Below are 18,585 nucleotides of genomic sequence, written 5' to 3'. Positions count from 1 at the left end.
TTTTCTGATTTATTTTTTCAGCAACTTTGTTAACTGTTTAAAAATTAAGCAATTTGTAGATAATTGCACTATATTTTATAAAAGTCTGTAAACATTTTCCTTAATACAAACAGACAATACAAACTATATAATACAAAACAGATCAGACAGAATGAAAAACAGGCAAAAGACTGGCAAACAGAAGACAGACAAATAAAAGACAGGCAAAATATCAGACAGAACAAAAAAAGACATTTTTGCCTTCGTATCCGTGTTTTGGTATTCAAAAAATTTCATATTTATAGGATCTTAATAGATGTTTATAGGTCATGCACGCATTTAATACTTCTGTTATTATTTAACATAATCAGACGTTATTTTTGTTCGTAAAACATCCAACAATTAATAGCAGAAAATGTATATTTCATGATTTCTGAAACCTCACATATCCTTCTCTTTACTTATTTATATCCCTGACGAACTCACGGTAGACATCTTCTTTTTAACCTTCACAAGGCTACACACTCTAATCAAACTGTTAGAAAGTTCAATGATAAAACGGGGCATTGATCACGATTCATACATAAAAATCATTCAAGGCTACCTGCACCACGGAGTAAAACAGTCATCTAAAAGTAAAACAAAAACGAATACTGCTTGCCATAGATGAGAAAAATAATGAAAGAAAGAGTCCAGATTTAGTCGTAAATACCTTCCAAGCTCCGGGTAATCTCGTAGTAATTGAGGCTTCAGGAAGCGTGTAGACTTCCAGGGTTCTGAACAAGACCTTTTTTGTTCTGATGCGTTAATCCGCAATACATTTTGTTTCTAACTCTACCAAACAGAAAAGATCGGCACGGAAAAAGCGCGTTTTCAAGACGCAGTATAAGAAAATACAGCTGTAAAACAGTAAGAAAATGCTTTACATAATCAGTCATTTTTATTTATTCGCATATCATCCGATAATTATTCACACAAAATGTATACTTTGTAATTTCGGAAACCTCAAGTATTCTTCTCGTTATTTATGTATGATTCTGACAAATTCACGGTGGATATCTTCTTTTTTGACCTACACAAGGCTCGACCTAATCAAACTTAAAAAAAGTGAATTGATAAAACGGGGCATTGATCAGGATTCATACGTTAAAATCAGTCTAGTCTACTTGAACAATGGGTTGGTTGGTTCTAATGCCACTTGCTACACGGGCAAGCCTGCTTGGTGAAATCGAGCAAATTTAAGGCAGAGTGTGCGATTCTTGTTTTTCAGTGGTGCCATCTATGGCCAAGAATTCGACTTCGCCACATCATACGTCACACCTGTTTATAAGGCGGACCCATGCATACATCCATTCATTCATCCACAGTTCGTAGTTTTGACCTGAATCAGAGAACAATCGATCCAGTACCCCTAGAGGTATTGATTTGTAATGGGAACATGAAGGACTTTTGAGACTCGGCAGATTTAACGTTCATCAGTCACTTTACTACACGGGGAGTCTTCTGCCGGAGGGGTTCGAACCCACGAACTCTCGGGCATGAGCCCAGAGCCCTACCGACCAGGCTATCCCGGCTTTGAACAATGGGTAAAATAGTTTACTATTTTTGAACAATAGGTAAAATAGTAAACTAAAAGTAAAACAAAAATGAATACAACTAGTCATAGATGTGAAAATAATTAAAGAAAGAATAAGCATTTAGTCGTAAATACCTTCTAAGCCCCGGGTAATCTCGTAGTAATCGAGGCTTCTAGAAGTGTGTAGACTTCCAGGGTTCTGAACAAGACCATCTCTGTTCTGATGCGTTAGTCCACAATACAGTTTGTTTCTAACTCTACCAGAGAGAAAAGATCGGCATGGAAAAAGTGTATTTTTAAGACACAGTTCACCACATTCCTCTGCTGTCACATCTTGGTATTCTATTAAACTGTAAGGGTGCTCCACGTTGCCCAATGGCATGATGTCTGCGCCATACACTTTTCTGCCTGTAAAATTAAATAAAGTTGTATCTTCGATGCAAAGAAACATAAAAAAATAATGAAATTGCAATTTTTATTATTAATGAAACTGATTTGATGTTTTAGAGAAACATTTATCAAGACATTAGTATAAAGGTAAGCAACACTGTAGGTATTGTTTCTTTTAACTTCTATACCCTTCTTAGACCCCAGCTTTTAATATAAGACACACAGCTTAGAAGAAAATAAACTAAGAAATGCAATAAATGTTTTTTCTAAAAAAAGCAATTTACTTATCGAAGCTTCTTTAATTTTGTTTCATTATTTTAATCACTTGCATAAAATATTTTTATATTCTAACTTTCAGCCTTTTTGAATATTATTGGATATTTTTATAGTGATTGTTTATGTGAATTAAGCAAAAAGTAAAATTAACATAAAGGGGTCCAAACTTTGGACCGCTCTCTTGACTAAACTGTTGGGACCATATTTCCCAGATTGCAACTACCCCCTTGAAAGTCAGAAATCCGAATCCGTCGAAAAAAGGGTATGTTTATTCAGAGAAACTAAGTTTTTGTGTATGATTTCGTATCCTCTGCACTAATTAATTAGCATATATGAGATTAATCCCTGAGACCATTAAGATAGAGTCCTATAATATTAAGATCCTGTCATTAGATCTAAAGCTATTTAGTCTGGTTCGTTTATTTTTTTTGCGCACTGTACACAAGTTTAAATGCTTTTGTTTTTTTAACGAAACAGGGGTAACTTATACTTTAAAAGGTAAAGGTAATTTATATCCAAGGGTAATTTATATCCATATCACGTTAGAGTTATCTGATACCTTACGAAATACTCTGGCCTCTCCCGTCATTTTAAGTATAAGGTTCTATAAATACGTTACTATAAGGCTAACCACATGAATAACTAAATACGCACTTAACATGAAACTAATTAGGAAAAATCAGAAATAATCAACACTTTCAACAAATTGTTTGTTTTTTTAATTAGTGAGTAATAAAATACGGAAGAGGCCAAAATGTCCCCACCCGTTTTTTTAGTGTTGAAATATATTTTTATTACAACTTATGCATTTCATACAATCCATGAAAAAACTTAATTTATCTAATAAAGAATAGTTATGGATGTAATGTGTTAGCAACATCCAATATCCTGCAACTCTAAAATTACACGTTGGTTTGTTAATACAATACTTGCGAATGCCTATATTATTACTCTCACATTAATGTTTCTGGCAATTTAGTTTGATGTTGATTGATTGCCATATAGCTGACTACTACTAGGATGGGATAGTTAATACCAGCGTGAAACAATTTGTAAGCTCTTATGATGCTTAAATACCAAAACAAAAGTGCGTTTTAGTAATTTATATTTAATGTGTTGATTGAACGCATTAGCATGCCCTTACGTTACTTTTCGAAATAGTTAATGTATGATATGTTATATCTATAATATATAATTACTTTCGATGATCCAAATATGGCAAATGTTGTGTAGAACTGTTCTCAAATAATAAAGTTGAATCATAGATATTTTATGACAATAAAAGGCCGAATACAGACAGAAATTCTTTTGAAAAAAGAAGAGGTAAAGTTATATTGAAGAAAATTGGTATCCTTACGCATATATATTTAAAATGAGTTGAGTATTGTTTTTTTTCTTCACAAAATCGATTCAATTCTCAGAATCGATTTCATTCTAAAGAATGAAACACTTAAAAAGAATAAAATAATTATGGACTTATATAGGCGAATTATATTTTTCTTTTAATAGACTTCAAATAAAACAAATATGTTCAATATTCAGTAAATTTATTTCTTTTAGCTTTTAAATATAATATGAACTATCTTGTTATTAAAATACCTTTTTGGATATAATAACAGTAATATTCAATACTGTAGTAATTTTAGTAATTTAGGTCTCATCATTTTAGAAACTCTATTATTGTTTTAAAATGCACGAAGAATTTTAAAACTGTTATTCAGGTGATTATAATATTTCTGAAATAGTCTTTACTTTATTTATCATATTTAAACAAGAATAATAAGTATAGACTATTATATCAATTTAAAAATTATATTTTCAATTTTGTATTGTAATTGAAGCAAACTATAATAGTTATGAAAAAATTAACATTTTGTTTGTAATCCACTAAATCTTTTTTTTTTCAAAACGTTCTGTATAAGTTTGGATTGTGTATGTTTAAATTAGTGTGTAAATGGAAAAGGAACAATGGAAAAATAAAAACATATGTTATTAAAATAATTATTTACATTTCTGTGAATTTGCACAAATAACATTTTCATTAAATGTATTATAAACATATGTATTTTAAGCAGGGTCGTGCAAAAGGAATGTAAATGCTTGCGGCAGTAAATCTCTCAAATGCCCTTAAAAAGAGTCGTGTAGTAATATAATCTCTGGTGGGGAGGGGGTTGAAAATCTTATTAAGCTGGAAGGAAAAAATGCATTGGGATGATTTTGATGCATAAAAGTTTATTTTTTTGCATATATGTTTGAAAATTATTATCTTGTGAAAACGTATTATTTAAAACAAAATATTCTCTTTTTTTTTTAAATTGAAAACAATAAGTTTAAACGATATAAAATTTACTTATTATTTTTATTTATTTATTTTTATTTTTTTGAAAATAACAATTTATTTTACAGAAAGTATTTCGCTTAGGAGGACATGGGATCTTTAAAAATTAAGATACTTTTTTTTAAACTAAAATAAAAACATTTTGTAAATTTTATTAATTTTTTGGATTAAATTTAATATATACGAATCTCTAAAATTAATGCATTCTAAAAAAAATTTTATGTTATAAAATGGAAAATGCAATGATACAAAAATGTTAAAATACAAAATCTATATTTTCCGTCTCAATAGTCAGCATAAAAATCACTTGATTTTTATCTACGAAGGCATGCTAAGAATAAATAACGACACGATAATTCATTTCGGTTTAAACTAAAAGAAAGTTTTCAGAAAAATATTTAAAAAAAATACTTTTTGTGAATTTTTTAAAACATCCGAAAATCAACATGCGTTTTGTAATGGTCATTTCAATTAAAAAATACTTGAAAATCTGTGATTCTTTATATGAAATTTTGGGGAACTTTATAAGAATGTAGTGAAAAAAATGAGAATCGATGAGTTCAATGAAAGGAAAACATTAAAATTTCATTTATAGGGACAGAAACCTAACATCTGAGCAAAATATCTAAATAATCTCAACAGAACTTTTAAAAACTACTTTACTGCTAAAAATTACAATTCGAAATCGCCGCAAAATGTTTTTTTGGCATTTTAGACAAATTAATCTTGATCTTGATAATGTAATCTTGATGATCTTGATAGTTTTAAAATAATTCAGTCGCATTAAGGCAAGTATCGTTACGCAATATAGAAGTTAATCTTTTAACCAAAATAATATTATAATCTAGTACCAGATTATATGATACCTTTGATTAGCCCCGTTACCTCTTCTCTGCATGTCACTGATTTAAGGAAAAAATATCCCTTACAAACATTTAAGGTATTTTTGAGGTTTATATGATAACAATCTTAAAAGATCAACCTTCCAAGATGTATATTCAAAGTATATGATGTTGTTTTATTCACACTTGAGGTTCTTTTAAGGTTGATAGAAATCTGCTGCTTTTGAGGTGTACGGACTAATTTTTCTACACTTCAAGCAAATACGCATATTTGCATTGTGAATAATTTCTCCTGATCTAAACTGAAATTATTTCTGAGTTATATACAAGGTTGATTTTGTGAGGAGTAAAAAAGGTTGAAATTGAGGTTTATTAATGAGGTTATTTTTGATGCAAAACATAACCTCATTTTCTACCTCAGGTGTATTTTTTTACATCTGTCAACCTCAAAGCAACCTCAAAAACACTTTAGTTTCTTGTAAGGGTACATCCTGCCATGCACTGATTTAGAGAAGTTTAGAGAAGAATATATTTATCAAATAATAACTACCTAATAATTACTAACCTTCCTCATATGGGCATGTTACGTCCATGTATTCCACCGATGCTGAAGTAGATTTTCGGAAGTGGGATTTTTTGTTGAAACGGTCCTGACGACTAAGTCTACATTCAGATGATTTAGAGTCAAACTCTATGGAACGGCAACTGAATTCCTTGTTACCAAGACAAGCTTCCAAGCATGTCAACCGAGAACTGTTAGAAATAATCTTATCGTTGTGTTCTGAAAGCTCCATACCTCTCATGGATTCAGCAACAAAAAGCCGATCACAGGCCCCTGCAGCGATAAAATAAAGAAAAAAAGCAAGCAATTATATTAATGAGTTCAGCCACATGCTTAAAAAAGTATCTAAATCTTGATTTCATAATCAAGAGAAAATTGTTATAAAATTTAAAAGATAATAGAGAAGGAATTCTTAATTACGAGACAAATAATATCCTCCATAATTTCAGGAATTTGTGTCTATTTTTACCGTTTTTAGTACATTGTATATGCATAAAATTACCAGTATCATAAAATTATCCATAAAATTACCATTAATGCATACAATTACCATTGCCATAAAATGATCCATAAAATTACCATTAATGCATAAAATTACCAAAATTAATATTATTAAATTAATCATATGCATTGTATACGCATAAATGCATAGAATTACCAAATTTTATCATATTTTATAAAACAGTATTTAATTTTTAATTTTACCGAAAGCATTACCAAAGCGACTTCGGTAAAAATTACCGAGCTTTTTGGTTCTCCTAAAAAACCAGAAGCAGGGTAAATTTTAACATATTCTGGTAGTTTTGTTCATACTTTTTTCTCTCACTACCGTTTTATTACAATTAGCAATAGCAATAGTAGTATTTGTCATCTCTAATATTTTTTTCCTTAGGAATCTCTCAGAGTGACCAAAATAAATGTTCTAAAAATCCTATTTACAGCATTTTGGTAGCTTTAAATCACGAAACGTTTGTCCGTAAGTAAAAAAAAAATGAATTAATTAAAACGTATAACTTCCTATAACTGATAGATCTTAGTTTACTTCTCAAATATTGTATTGGTTACAATTATTTGAATGTCTTTAAGTTTCGCATCAGTTATTCCATTGCATAGAAATTCAAAAATAAAAATGAATAATAAATAAATGTACAGGAGTACCTTTTAAGCAAACTTTTTCCATATAATAGGTTCCCGATGTAGGAAAGAGAATCTGGTCCATGCGCCTTTTTGTGTCAGGTGACACGTACGTCATCAAACGACATTCAGTCTCATTGTCATTTTTCGTGAAAACAAAAGACTGGCAGTTGGCATCCAGAAGACATGTTCGAGAACACTCAACAAGAGTCGAATACTGGATTCTTCTGTAAAAGGCTGGCGCTGGTAGGACACTGGTAGATAAAATAAAAGAATCTACGCTTCCTCGACCACATTTTGCTGAAAATAAAAATGAATAAAAATTTAAACAGATATTTTAATCGTTTGACTTTTCCAAGTGGTAAAGAGCTATTTTACTTTCAACACTGTTGGACTTTTTAATCTAAAATTGCAATAAAATAACAGTCAACAGTCTGCCATCTGATTAACTGTAAAGTTTGCGGCAAGGAACATTTTTTACTTTTATGGTTTTGAAACTTTTTACAATTTGTGTGGTTAAAAGATATACAAAACTATACAGTTTTTTTAACCATTTATTACTATCATGGTTTCAAAATCGCGAAAAGAAAATTCATCTCGACATTGGAGTCAGACTTTTCGTTAGGTAAGGGGCATTGGAATTGGAGTTGTGTTTCATCAAATGAACCGTGGAATGTGGTTTAATTAGTTTATCTGGTTGTTTGACCTATGTAAGGGATGGGAAGTGCTAGACTTTTTAGTGTTGGGCGTGTTTTATGGGGTTGATTTGTATGTGTGAATGAGAGCATCGTATTCAAATAAACCATGGTCACAAACTGGGGAGTGCAGGACACTGATAAAATATTGTGGTGTCAAAGCTGGGACTCGAATCTCCGGTCATCAGATTGACGGATTAGCTCTACCGGTTACAATATGTACCGCTCTGCAAGGAACGAAATGGCTTCAAGAAGTGGGCGTAGATTGTGCAGTAAAATTTTGGTTGTTTAACCGTATTAGGTGAAAACAGGCAGTAAAATTTTTTTCTCAGTTTTTTTTTTTTTTTTTTTCTTAAATTAGATGGTTTGAATGTTTAGGGTAATTTGACTGTTTCGTATGAATATTATAAAATAACAATTAAATGAATTGTTATTCAATAATTTTCTTCAATTATAAATAACTTTGAAAATTAAAGCAAAATCGAATTTTTTTTTAAATAGTTTATAGTAAGGTAATAAAATAAACAAGAAAATTTTTGCAGTAACATTAAACTTTAGATAAAGAATTATTGGAAGCTAAATACAAAAAACGCTTAATTTCTAACGAAATTTATGTACAGTGCGTCAAAAAAAGGATCACCCTGAATAACTTTTGATCTTATAAGCGGATCTTCACGTTCTTGGACTCGTTCTTAATTTTTCGAAAAGGTGACCTCAAATATGCTAATTAATAAGAGCACAGAAAATATTTTACGTTACAAAATCAGACACAAAAGCACACTTTCTCTGAATAAATATACCTTAATTTCATCGAATTCAGATTTCTGATCCCTAAAATATAGGGGTTAGCCGCAATCTGGGAAATATGGTCTACTACAGTTTGGTCAGATGAGCATTCCAAAGTTTAAAAACTCATAATTTTAATTTTAATTTGTGTGTATTTTACTATATCTCGAGAGCTTTTACAACGAATTGAAACATTTTACACACTATTACACAATTCGTTTGTCCAAATATAATTCCATGCAAAAAAATAAATTTTAGTAAGTATTGAATATCGTTTTAATATTTTATTTAATAATAGTCGAAAATTTTTTAATTGTAACAACAATTAAAAATACAATTACAACAATTTTTGAGTACAATTGTATACAATTTTTCTGCATCATTTAACGTACGTAATTTTACATGCCAGAGCACAAAACTTGAACAAAATCGATTGAATTGTTCCTGAGAAATCAAACTTTAAACTTATTAGTTTTTTTAAATTTCGATTTCCCTGGAATTATTTGACCTATTTTGCTATAACTCTGAATTTTGCTATGTGCCATTTTCTAATAAATGATGTGAAAAATTTTATACCTTACAGTTAAAATTTTTTTGACTATTATTAAATAAAATAACAAAAAAATATTTAATATTTACTAAATTTTAATTTTTGTATGGAATTATCTTTGGACTAGATGTTCTGGAGGTATATCGAAATACGCAAAAATAAAAATAACTTTAAGGGATCTAAACTTTGGATCGCTGTCGAGACCAAACTATAGGGACCATATTTCCCAAATTGCGGATACCCTCTATATTGTGAGGGTCGGAAATCCAAATCCGTTGAAAAAAAGGTACGTTAAAAGGTTTTTTCGTTGATTTCGAAACATAAAATATCGTATGCACTTATTAATTAGCATATTTTAAGTTACTCCCTCGAACCATTAAGATTGAATCCCAGAACTTGAAAATCCGATCATTCGATCAAAAGTTACTAGGAATAACCTTTTTTTTTTTCTCTCTGTACAAGAACTATAATATACGAGCGAATTTTTCAGAAAACAATTTTTGTTTTTATATTTAGGATTTTTTTAAATACTTAATAGAGCAAAACTCTGTATTATATGGCTGTCCATAATATTCCAAGAATATGATGTAATACGTAACGTTTCATATGATGCAATACGATTGTTTGAAAACAAACTATGAACTTTGAAACTATGAACATATATGATAATGTATGGGTAGCTTCAAAATTAAATTAAAAAAAAAAATTGATTATTAATCATTGTGAGCAAGAAATTAAATACGGTTTTTCTAACGCAAGTGCTATGCAACAGCTAAAATGTACGAGCGTAATTTCCGTTTTTTTTTTTAATAAATATTTCAGAATTTTATTTTTGAATAAACGTTACATAGAAGGAGCATAACTGGCTTACATTACATGTTTAAATAATCTGTATTGAAAGCAGTTTAAATTTTTAATGAATATATAATGCAAATGCAATGATTTGAAATTTTAAGAATTCTAATAAATTATGAGAAAAAGCAAACTAAAAAAAACATAAAAAATAATTTGATGGGAAAATTAGTTTAATAAAATGAATTGTTTTAATAATTCCAGTTTAAGAAACTATTATATATATTTATTTAGAAAAGCTGACTGTTGAAGAAAAATATGTCGTGTAACTTAATTTATTATACCTTAACCATTTAAAAATTTGCATGAACTTTTCATTACATAATAATATTATAATATTATAATATTCACCAAAAGCGTTTCATATGATATCAGAGCTTTCGAAAAACTGCTTTAAGAAGAATTAAGGCCTGAGATATTGGAAAATCATAGCGAAAAGTTTGGTCTAGACGGAAAACCCTATTTCAAAGGAAGATTTAAAAACAATTGTTTAGACAAAAAGCTTTTTTATGTAAATTTTCAAAAACCTGCATCAAAGGATAAAATATGAAAGAGATAAATTTATATGGCTGATGGTGCAATAGAGGATATTTCTGTTGCGTCACCTAACAGAACTAATATTTTTATATAAATGCCTTTACTTCAGACGAACATTTATCTAGCATTTATTGCAATAATGCTGAAAATTAGGATGCGATTTTAATTTTAGTCTCCTTTTTTATCAATTACTAGCAAAAAGAGACAAGCCTTCAAAATAAGTTAACTTTGTAAAACAATGTTCTTTTAAATTTATTTATTTTTTGAATTCTGAACTAATTCGAATTCTTAACTGATTTTACTAACACCATGGATATCAATTATTTTTAGTACTGCATTGCACAGCACTAAGTTCTGTATATATGCTCCCGAATATGGTGTGTATCTAAATGCAACACCTAGAAACAAAGTACGGTCAAAACTACCAGAAAATGGTAAATTTTACCGTGTTTCTGGCACTATGAAAACACCAAAAAAGCTCTGTTATTTTTACGAGTACATCAGAAGAGGGCATAAAACAATTTATTCGGCTAAATTTACTTTCCATTTAAATCTTTATTCCAGATACGTATTTCCAAAGCATTTAACAATCTGCAATGATATATATTATCATTGCATATATTTTCATCCTTTTAAGTTTCTTTCAAGAAAAAATATAAATTTTAATCTTACTAATTTTAATCGTCATCACTTTTTTCGAAGAAAAAAAAACAGATTGAAAGAGAATCATGACTGTAGTTTAAATTAAATATTTAAAAAGGTACAGGATTTATTCTTTCTTTAAAAAGGAAAAATAACTTTTGGTCCTACTTTGACCAACAGAAAAAAATATATACTGCAATATATTTCCTTCAAATAACTACATTACCTAAAATTTAATAATGTTACCTAATGATGATCTATGAACATGTAAAGTATTAACTACAATTCATGCAAAACTTAAAATACCAGCAGTTAATTTTTGAAGTGCATTCTAGCATTCAAGAGATTAGTTTGAAAAATGAAATTTTCATAATTAAAACTTTTTATTTTAAAGTGATTAAATTTAAATATCAAAAGACTAACTGTAATAAATTTGATTAAGAACATTTAATGCTTTCAAGTTTTGAGCAAAATTTAATTCTGGAAATAACTGATGAAATATATTTAATCTCTTAAGAGATGATTGTGAAGTTATAATGATTTATAAGCTTTAAATTTATGTTTATTTTTTTGAGATTTAAATGCCTGTTAACTGTAGTTAATTTCTTGATATTAACAAACGTTGATGAAGAAATGCATTTAAGTTTATTTAGCTAATTATCGTTGCATTTTGAAGTTCGGAACACATATCTCGTTTTATTCCATTTAACATTACTTTTATTACTGGATTTAAAAGAGCAAAAGAAAATCGTTCAATTTTTAATATATATATATATGTATACAGGTGGTTATCAAAATAATGGAAACACCCTAGATTTTGAAGGCTTGGGAATTGCTGTTCTGCCGTAAATGTTCTCTTTATGAAGGTATCTCCTAACTGTAATTGTTGACACTGGGGAATCCAGATGCTGATTGAGCTCTGAGGTCACTTTGGCTGCAGTTGTTTTCTTTTTAGACATTACAATCCGCTTCAATAAACATCGGTCTCTTTCACTCAGCTTCTCCTTCCGTCCACTATTTAGCTTTGCTGAGCTTGTCTTTCTACGCTGTGTGTATGCTGTCATGACTTTAGACACCGTACCTCTAGAAACGCCTAAAAGCTGGGATGTTTCGGTCACTGTTGCTCCAACTAGTCGGGCTCCTACAATTTGGCCTTTCTGAAAATCTGCGAGATCTGACATTTTAAGCTTCTGACAAAAAATCAAAACGTAGACAACTCTGCTGAAGCTCTCTCATACCACCTAATATATGTACTTTTTATATTAAGAAAAACTGGTAGCTATGATTATATTTTAATGCTTATGAATCGAATTCTTAAATGTCCCTTTTATTCACAAGTGTCTCCATTATTTTGATAATCACCAGTATATATATATGGGTCATTCTCACGAAAACTGTCATTTTTCAGTTCATAAAATCCCAAAAAAGTAAAGTGAATAAAAAGCTCTGAAACTTTTTATATTAATAGAAATATGTAATGGCATTATAAAGAAAGTATATATCCTATAAATTATACTTAATATTTAAATTAATTTTTTAAATAATTAATTTATAATTAATTAATTTATAATAATTAATAAATTAATTTAATAAATAAATTAATTTAATAAATAAATTAATTAATTTAATAAATTAATTTATTAATTTTTTAATTTATTTTTCAAATTAATTAACAAGTAAATAATTATTTTCACTATTTAAAAAGTGAGGGAATGACAATAATAGTGAGGGAATGGTATTTTATTTTAATACATGTTTTTATCTAAGTTACATCTACCTAAAGTTTTAAAATGATAACATACTACGTATATCTAATATTTATTATAATTTAGTTTTATATATTTAATAGTTTTTACAGGTTTAGGAAATAAAATTGGCTGGCAGGATTAAACAAAAAAATATTTGATAATATACTCATCTTGAATCAGTCCCTCACTTCAGCGTCATTCCCTCATTTTATACACTAGTGAGGGAATGACGAATTCAATAAAATTTAAAAATAACAGTTAGGCCTAATTAATTTCTGAAGTCAATCACATACAATTATATTCATACAAGAAAGCAACATATAATTATCCACTTTCTCGATGAAGTTGTATTTTATTTTAGTCTAAAAAAGGACATGAGGGAATGACAAATGTAAAAAATTTTACCTGGTTTGATTCATTCAAATTTATTCCACAGCAAAGCTTCTTTAAGTTGAAGATGGAAACATACTGCAATTTTGTTCTATAATGCCAGTTGTTAACTTCTGAAGTTTTTATTAAAATATTTTTATTCTAAGAAGATTGCAGGTGATAAGAACATTGTGAGGGAATGACGCGAAACACTGGGGACAAAGTTTAAAATAGTACTGTGTTAATATTTTTATCAGAAATTAAATTTAAAATTGATTTTCTGAATTCTATATTTCAGTATTCTGAAATAAAAAACACGAATTTGTAAAAAAAAAATATTATTTCAGAAACAATTTTTTTCTTTTTTTAAAACAGCAGTGGGGACAAGTGAGGGAATGACATATTGGTATATTTTAATTGCCTAAAATAAATAAAAAATAAAATTTGTTAATTTTATTTTTATTCTTTTGTTAGCTTGCATTCTGAAGGACACTTTCCCAGAATTTTTTTTCGTAAGCTGTAAAACAAACATAAAATATACTGGGGACATGAAAATGACTGTATATATATATATATACAAAGCAAAATATATCACACTCTTGTTCTGATATATTTTGTTTTGGCTATATTGATACACTATTAGAAAGCACTCCTTTTTGCGGATATAATCGTGTGAGCTGATGAAAAGATTGTATCTTTTTATTTACCGGATTTTTATTAATTTTTTTATTATTTTTCCTTTTCCCTTTCTTTATTGTTCCGTAAATTTTCCATGTCTTCTCGACATTTTGAAATTTTTTAAGATATGTGTGTTAGCAGGACAGCACTGCATCAGGGGACACACCACCTGTTTAATCACACATATCTTAAAAAAATTTTAATAATTTTTGTTTTCTGCTAGAATTGTTTTTCTAAATTTATAAATTAATATAAAACAAATTCGGATTTAACTGCGTTAAGCACTTTTCTATTTTGATTTATTATTTTAAATGTTACTTACTTATTTTGTCTTTTGTGGACATTGTAAATTAGTTTCATTCTTTGATTATAACAATATATATATATATATATATATATATATATATATATATATTATTATTATTATTATTATTAATAGATATTAGGATATCAAATTTTTTTCTTAAAAGTATTTATGACTTACCGTATGGGGAATATTCTAAACATATCAGGACAGTTTCGGAAATGTCTTTTATAGAATATATTTATTTCAATTATAAAATTTAGTTGGGAGAAATTTTACTTTCACAATATTCGTGTCGATTGTGCAAAGTAAATGTGTGAAACCAACCTAATAATTGTTTAACGCAAACAAAATACAGGCAGTTACTGTTTTTTAACATGCCTATAAGCAAATTTCAAATGGTTAATGCTTTTTTCATACTTACCAGAAATTTCAGTAGCCGCTAAAGCAACAGCTAAGAAAATCTCTACAAACATATTTCTTCAACTGTTTCTAAAAAGCAAAAATTATCTGATTAGTTACTATAATACACATATACCAACACTATAATACACTTATACCAACACTATAATACACTTATACCAACGCAAATAAATAAAAGTTTGTTAACTCATGCAATTATTAATAGTTCATTATTACATTTAGTTTAATCAAGTATGTTGATGATTTTTTAAAACAATTATTCAGAATATTCTTAAAAAAAACCTAAGTAATTTTTACTTTTGCAACTAACCAAAAAATAAAGCACAAAAATGTGAATAAAGCTTAAATAGAGGCAAGAAATAGGTATAATAAACTGAAAAAGTATGGCCAAAACTACCAGTTTATGGTGAAATTAATTGCTCCGCAGAGGATCAAATTTGTAATGGCATGTCTTCGAATCATCCTCAAGGATGTTTCCCGGATCGTCGTCAATAGCCCATTGTGCAACATAAGTCTTGTGAGGCGTAAATAAAATACCTACCTACCAACCTGATTGAACTATTTTGTCTATCTGTTTCTGCGTACCAAATTGATATTAATGTTCAAAATATTTGTAAATTAAAAGGAATTATATTTTATGCCGTTATTCAAATGTTATCGACTAATTTTTCATAAAAACAAGTCCTATACATAGTCAATCATTTAATGCATTATTAAAGACGATATTTCAGTACAGAAAAAAATAAAACTTCTTTAGACAACAACCAAAATAAATATGTTTTGAATAGTAAATATTATTATTGTTATCTCCAGTTAAAAATATTTGATCTTTACGTGTTTGCGTATAAAATTGTTCCACGAAAAATCACACGTATTCTGATTTCTCTCTCACGCAAAGTGGCCAAAAATGGACAAATATAAATCAACTGTAGGTCAAGATAAAAATACAATAGTATTTGGCTTACAGAAAGTCCGCCAAGAAGCACATAACTTTGTTGTATTATCAAGTTTGAAGTATCATTTTTCTTTATTTGCGCCCTTTTATCTCTTGTAAAAGCTTTTAGAAAGTTCATACTCAGTGACCAAGAAAACTTTGTTGTCTGGGAGTAAGAACAGTTCTTATCGTTTAGAAGACAAAATACAAGAAAATATTTCCTTTCTCACAAATGACTATTTTTCTTTGAAAAATGAATCAAGGAAATGCAAAGCTAATACTCCTAAGTGAATGAATGATAGTTTTGATTTTATTTAGATGCCTTTATTTGCAATGCAAGAAATGTGAGACTGAAATTTACAAAAAAGCATTATCATAGTTTAAATTATAATTAGGATCTTTTATTTGCAATGCAGGAAATTCAAAGCTGAAATTGCTAATTGAATGTATCTTAGTTTTAGTTGTCTCTAGGAATCTTTATTTGTTCTACAAGGAATACAAAGCTTAAATTCCTAAGGGAATGTATCATAGTTTCAATAATTACGAACCTTTATTTGCAATGCAGGAAATATAAGGCTGAAATTCAAAAGTGAATGCATCATAGTTTTAACTGTAAGTAGGATCCTTTATTTGCAATGCAAAACTGCAAAGCTTAAACTCCTGAGTGGATGTATAATAGTTTTAATTGTAATTAGTAGGCTTTGTTAGCAATGCAAGAAATTCAAAATCATATAGGTATCATAGGTTTAATTGTAACTAGGATCTTTTATTTGTAATGCAGGAAATCCAAATCCTTAGAGAATATATTGCTTTTATTTGAAATTCATGAAATGTCAAGCTTAAATTCCTAATTGAATGCATTATGATTTTATTTGTAATTAGTAGGCTGTGCTTTCAATATGAGAAATACAAAACTGGTATTTATTTTTATATTTATATGTTATCAGCAATGTAAGAAATGTTAACATCGTAAATAATGCCAAGCGTTTTTGCGAAAAATAATGATTCCAGTTGTTTAAGTGCCTTTTCCAACAATTTTTTTTTTGAAAAACCTGAGCAATACAAGGATAGCTATTTCACATTCTTATGATTTTAAGCAAATTTTTTTATTTAAATTTCAGCTAAATTTTCCCCCAAATTTTGACTCTCTACATAATCTATTTGTAAATTTTGTGAAAAAAAAACAGCAAATAAAATATTCAATACTCTAGCTTTTAAATTCCTCCTTGGTCAAATTTTCAGTCATCAGTAGCTGTAGTACGTTAATATTTGGGGTAACGTTTTTAAATGCAGGTTTTTAAACTTATTTTTGAGGTTTTTTCGACAGAAATCACCTCAAAGAAGAAAGATTTGATGTTCTTATAGTCGTAAAATTTTAGCAAGCAACATTTTAAAGCAATTTACTTGTTTCAAACATTAAATAGGTAAAATATTATAGATCATAACGTAATTGGTTTAATATGTTTTGTTGAAAAGTACATCCATAAAACACAAAGATATATTTATTCCGACGGATGGATTGAAATAAAATTTAATTAATTTGATCAGGAAACATAGAAATGAAATATCAGCGACGCAATTTAAAATTTACTTTTTTTCTGACGATTTTGGAAAGATAAATTTTTTATCGTCTTCACTTATGCAAGTTTGACTCTTTTTCTTCAAGCCCTTAGGACGAGTAGCGGCTGACGCCCAATCTTTTTTGAGACCCAAAAATACGATATTAGAAACAAAATAACATTCAGGCGTGATATAGAAATAAAAAAAAAAGTAGTCTCATTCTCACAAAACAGGCGTCAGTTTCACACGATATTTTTGATCGCTTTTGGAATTCTTTTTTTTTTCTCCCATCATGCAGTTGTTATTTTTACTGCTAGGTGCCTCGGGTGATTCTTTTTGGTGAAGAAAAAGAGAGTCGAACTAGCAAGAGCGACAGAAAATGAAGAAAAAAGGTTCATGCGATGCAGCAGGATTAATACAACTCAACTCCTCGCCGTCAGTGGCAGTCTTTCTGCTTCAGTTGAATCGGGAATTGTTTTGACACTGCTTGTTCGAAAAGAGCTTTTCGCGGAATAATCAGATGATGCGCATGCGGAGACCTATGACTTGAGAATGAAATTTTCTGGAGAAATTTATTTCCTAAAGAAAAGACACCTCTAAAAGTCCTGCTAGGCTTCTAAAATCATTATTATATGTTGCAAATCGAAAAACATGTACCATTTCTTTACCTTGTTCAAGCATTTTGTCTAGTCAAATATTAACTTTTTCTTTCTAAAATGTCATTTCATTTTCTATGTAATAAGGGTAAAATATTATGCACAAAGTTAAAAAGACGTTATAAGTAAATTTTTTTGGAAAAAAATAAATTAAATCAAGTCAAGTAAATGCAAATGTGACGCATGAAATTTTCACTTATTAAGTTTCAATTCAAAAAAGGACATGACACTTTTAAGGTAAATATTACAAGAATGTTCTTGTAGTCTCTACTGCAATTTTATACTTTTATTGTAAATTTAAGAATGAAGGTAGTCTGATTTGTTAGTCAAAATTATAATTCTTATTGCCACACATGTAGTAAAATTACAAAACTGAAAATTTCACCGAATGAATGGTTCCTATGCTATGCTCTACTGTATCGTGAAAAAATTTCCTAATTTTATCACACATTAAAAAAACATATTTTATTTTCATTTTACCAAAATCATTACCATAGCGCTTCGTTAAAAATTACCGAGCTTTTTGGTGTGCACATTTAAACCGTCAGAAACAATCGAATTTTACCATATTCTTGTAGTTCGAACCATACTTTTTTTTCTGTGTTACTACTCTTGTTTTTGGCGATTCTGTTTAAAAACTTTCTATATTTTTTTATTTTTATCAGAGTTAGAGTTTTGTTACCATATTGATTGCCAGAAATGTGAATATGTACATTAAGTAATATAAAAAAGAGAAGACCTTATTAATTGTTGA

At 28.7% G+C, this 18,585-nt stretch overlaps 1 protein-coding gene across 1 annotated transcript in view; it reads right to left on the bottom strand.

Annotated features, from left to right (window-relative positions):
- Positions 1–18,585, bottom strand: part of LOC107443866 (uncharacterized) — a 243,719-nt gene that overhangs the window by 177,317 nt on the left and 47,817 nt on the right. The window contains exons 2-5 of the mRNA XM_016057873.4: positions 14,683–14,750; positions 7,122–7,397; positions 5,967–6,236; positions 1,691–1,963 (exon numbers count right to left, since the gene is read on the bottom strand). Coding sequence (XP_015913359.2) covers positions 1,691–1,963; positions 5,967–6,236; positions 7,122–7,397; positions 14,683–14,734 — 871 coding nt within the window. The 5' untranslated portion in view covers positions 14,735–14,750. The remainder of the gene's footprint in view (positions 1–1,690; positions 1,964–5,966; positions 6,237–7,121; positions 7,398–14,682; positions 14,751–18,585) is intronic.

This window comes from Parasteatoda tepidariorum, chromosome 6, assembly GCF_982258835.1.
Source record: "Parasteatoda tepidariorum strain Cologne lab strain chromosome 6, Ptep-v5.0, whole genome shotgun sequence".
NCBI lineage: Eukaryota > Metazoa > Arthropoda > Arachnida > Araneae > Theridiidae > Parasteatoda > Parasteatoda tepidariorum.
This window is presented reverse-complemented; position numbering and strand designations above follow the sequence as displayed.